This window comes from Labrus bergylta, chromosome 14, assembly GCF_963930695.1.
Source record: "Labrus bergylta chromosome 14, fLabBer1.1, whole genome shotgun sequence".
NCBI lineage: Eukaryota > Metazoa > Chordata > Actinopteri > Labriformes > Labridae > Labrus > Labrus bergylta.
The window spans coordinates 8,127,238-8,129,261 of record NC_089208.1 but is presented as its reverse complement, the minus strand read 5'-3'; the positions used below and the strand labels follow the sequence as shown (position 1 = coordinate 8,129,261).

At 40.2% G+C, this 2,024-nt stretch overlaps 1 protein-coding gene across 1 annotated transcript; it reads left to right on the top strand.

Annotated features, from left to right (window-relative positions):
* The first annotated feature begins 349 nt into the window (after positions 1–349).
* On the top strand, positions 350–1,744 carry LOC109998870 (olfactory receptor 52N2-like). Its single transcript, XM_020653792.2, has one exon. It carries the CDS (start codon positions 603–605, stop codon positions 1,554–1,556), a length of 954 nt encoding a protein of 317 aa, XP_020509448.2. The 5' UTR covers positions 350–602; the 3' UTR covers positions 1,557–1,744.
* Positions 1,745–2,024: the final 280 nt, after the last annotated feature.

The window sequence follows — 2,024 nt, the reverse complement described above, 5'->3', positions numbered from 1 at the left end:
TATCACTTCTGTCATTAATTCCTATACTAAAGAGCTACTCTATTTTTTAGCTGATGTTTCAGAGCTGATTCTTCTGCTGTTTGAGTAAATAACCTAATATATGTTTTTTGGATTTCCTAAAACATTTGTATTATATATTATTATTTACATTAAAGGTTTTAAAAAATAATAACAATAATTTCTATACATCATTTTTTGTTGTCTTAACAGGTACAAAAAGTTTGGAATTACTCCTTTTATATAATGTAACCCTCTTTAGCAAATTGATCAATCACAGTACTGTCGCTAATTTGTTCATGTATTTCTTCTCTTCATGGCTTTAATTCTGACTCAACCTACATTCGAACAAAAAACGTCTGTCTCAGTAAGAATCTTCATGGTAGACTAAGAATAACAATCTGAGCCTCTAAGTGAAAAAAAAACAACCTTTAGTGGACAGGAAATGGGGTTGTTGCAGTCTACAGATAGAAGCAATCTATGGCAGCAATAACAAAACCTTTTGTACCTATAAGTAAGTTGGATCCCAAAAATTACACTTTCAATGCAAATTTGTATATTTTTCTGTCTTTTGTCCTCACTACAGGCCAGAATTGCCCTTTTGCATGATGGAGAACCAGACTGTAAGCACAGATTTTCTGCTTCTGGAAGGGATAAAACTGCTACCCCAGTCCAAAGTCGCCACCTTCACAGTTCTCCTCCTCATATACATCTTTATCCTGGTGTCCAACATTGGCCTGGTGGTCCTGATCTCATTGGAGAGGAGCCTCCACCAGCCCATGTATCTGCTCTTCTGTAACATGGGTATAAATGATGTGTTCGGGTGCACGGCGCTCATTCCACGCTTGCTGAGCGACCTCTTTCTTCCTTACGCAGAGCGCTACATTCATTACATCAACTGTGTGATTCAGGCCTTCTGTCTTCACCTTTATGCCAGCAACTGTCACACCGTACTCATTATCATGGCTTTTGATCGCTACGTGGCAATCTGTAACCCCCTCCGATATGCCACCATCATGACCAGCAAGATGGTGGTGAAGCTGTCTGTGTCTGCCTGGGCGGTGTCGTTCATATTGGTGCTTATCCTGCTGAGCCTCAGTGTCCGCCTGTCGCGCTGTAGGGCGGAAATATTCCACCCATTCTGTGACAACGCCTCCCTGTTTAAGCTGTCCTGTGAAAGTGTCCTCATCAACAACATCTATGGTCTTGGCTACACCGTGCTCCTGCTGGGCACCTCAATCGGCAGCGTCACGCTCACATACATGAAGATTGCTGCTGTGTGTGTGATCAGTAAGAGCAAGGTGCTGAACAGCAGAGCGCTGCAGACCTGCGTCACACACCTGGCTGTGTACATCATCATGTTAATGTCAGGCAGCATAATAATTATCCTACACCGTTTCCCTCATTTATCACAAGAAAGGAAGATGTCATCCATCCTGTTTCACGTCATTCCTCCTGCCATGAACACTGTTATCTACGGACTACAAATCAAAGCAGTCAGAGAAAAAATCCTTATCATGTTTTTACGGAAGACAATGGCTGTGGCAGATGTGAAATGACCCAATGACTTTAATTAAACAAGTGTGAATTAAATAGTTGCAAATGGCATCCAACATTCTGTAGGCTAATGAAACAGCTATATCCTCACTTTACAAATCATTCACCTATTTAATCACACATGTGAACTATTATTTTCATAATGTTTAACCACAAGTTTAAACCATATTTTTGATAAAATAAAGTTGATTTACACAATTGTTTTCAGTATTTTTTGATTGTTTTTATATGCTGTTTAAGATAATACAGACCTACTATAATAGGTCTTACAGTACAAACATATTGCCAGTGGAAGGCTGGATATTTACGCCCAAGGGTGTAGGTTTAATTTTGAAATTGGTGGGGACATAGCCCCCCCCCACCATCACCACCACGCACAAAAATTGTATACGTTGTTAAGCGGTGTAATGACACTAATGTAATGACAGACGAGGAGGCTGTGTAATAGCGATGTCTGAACTTTACTTCAG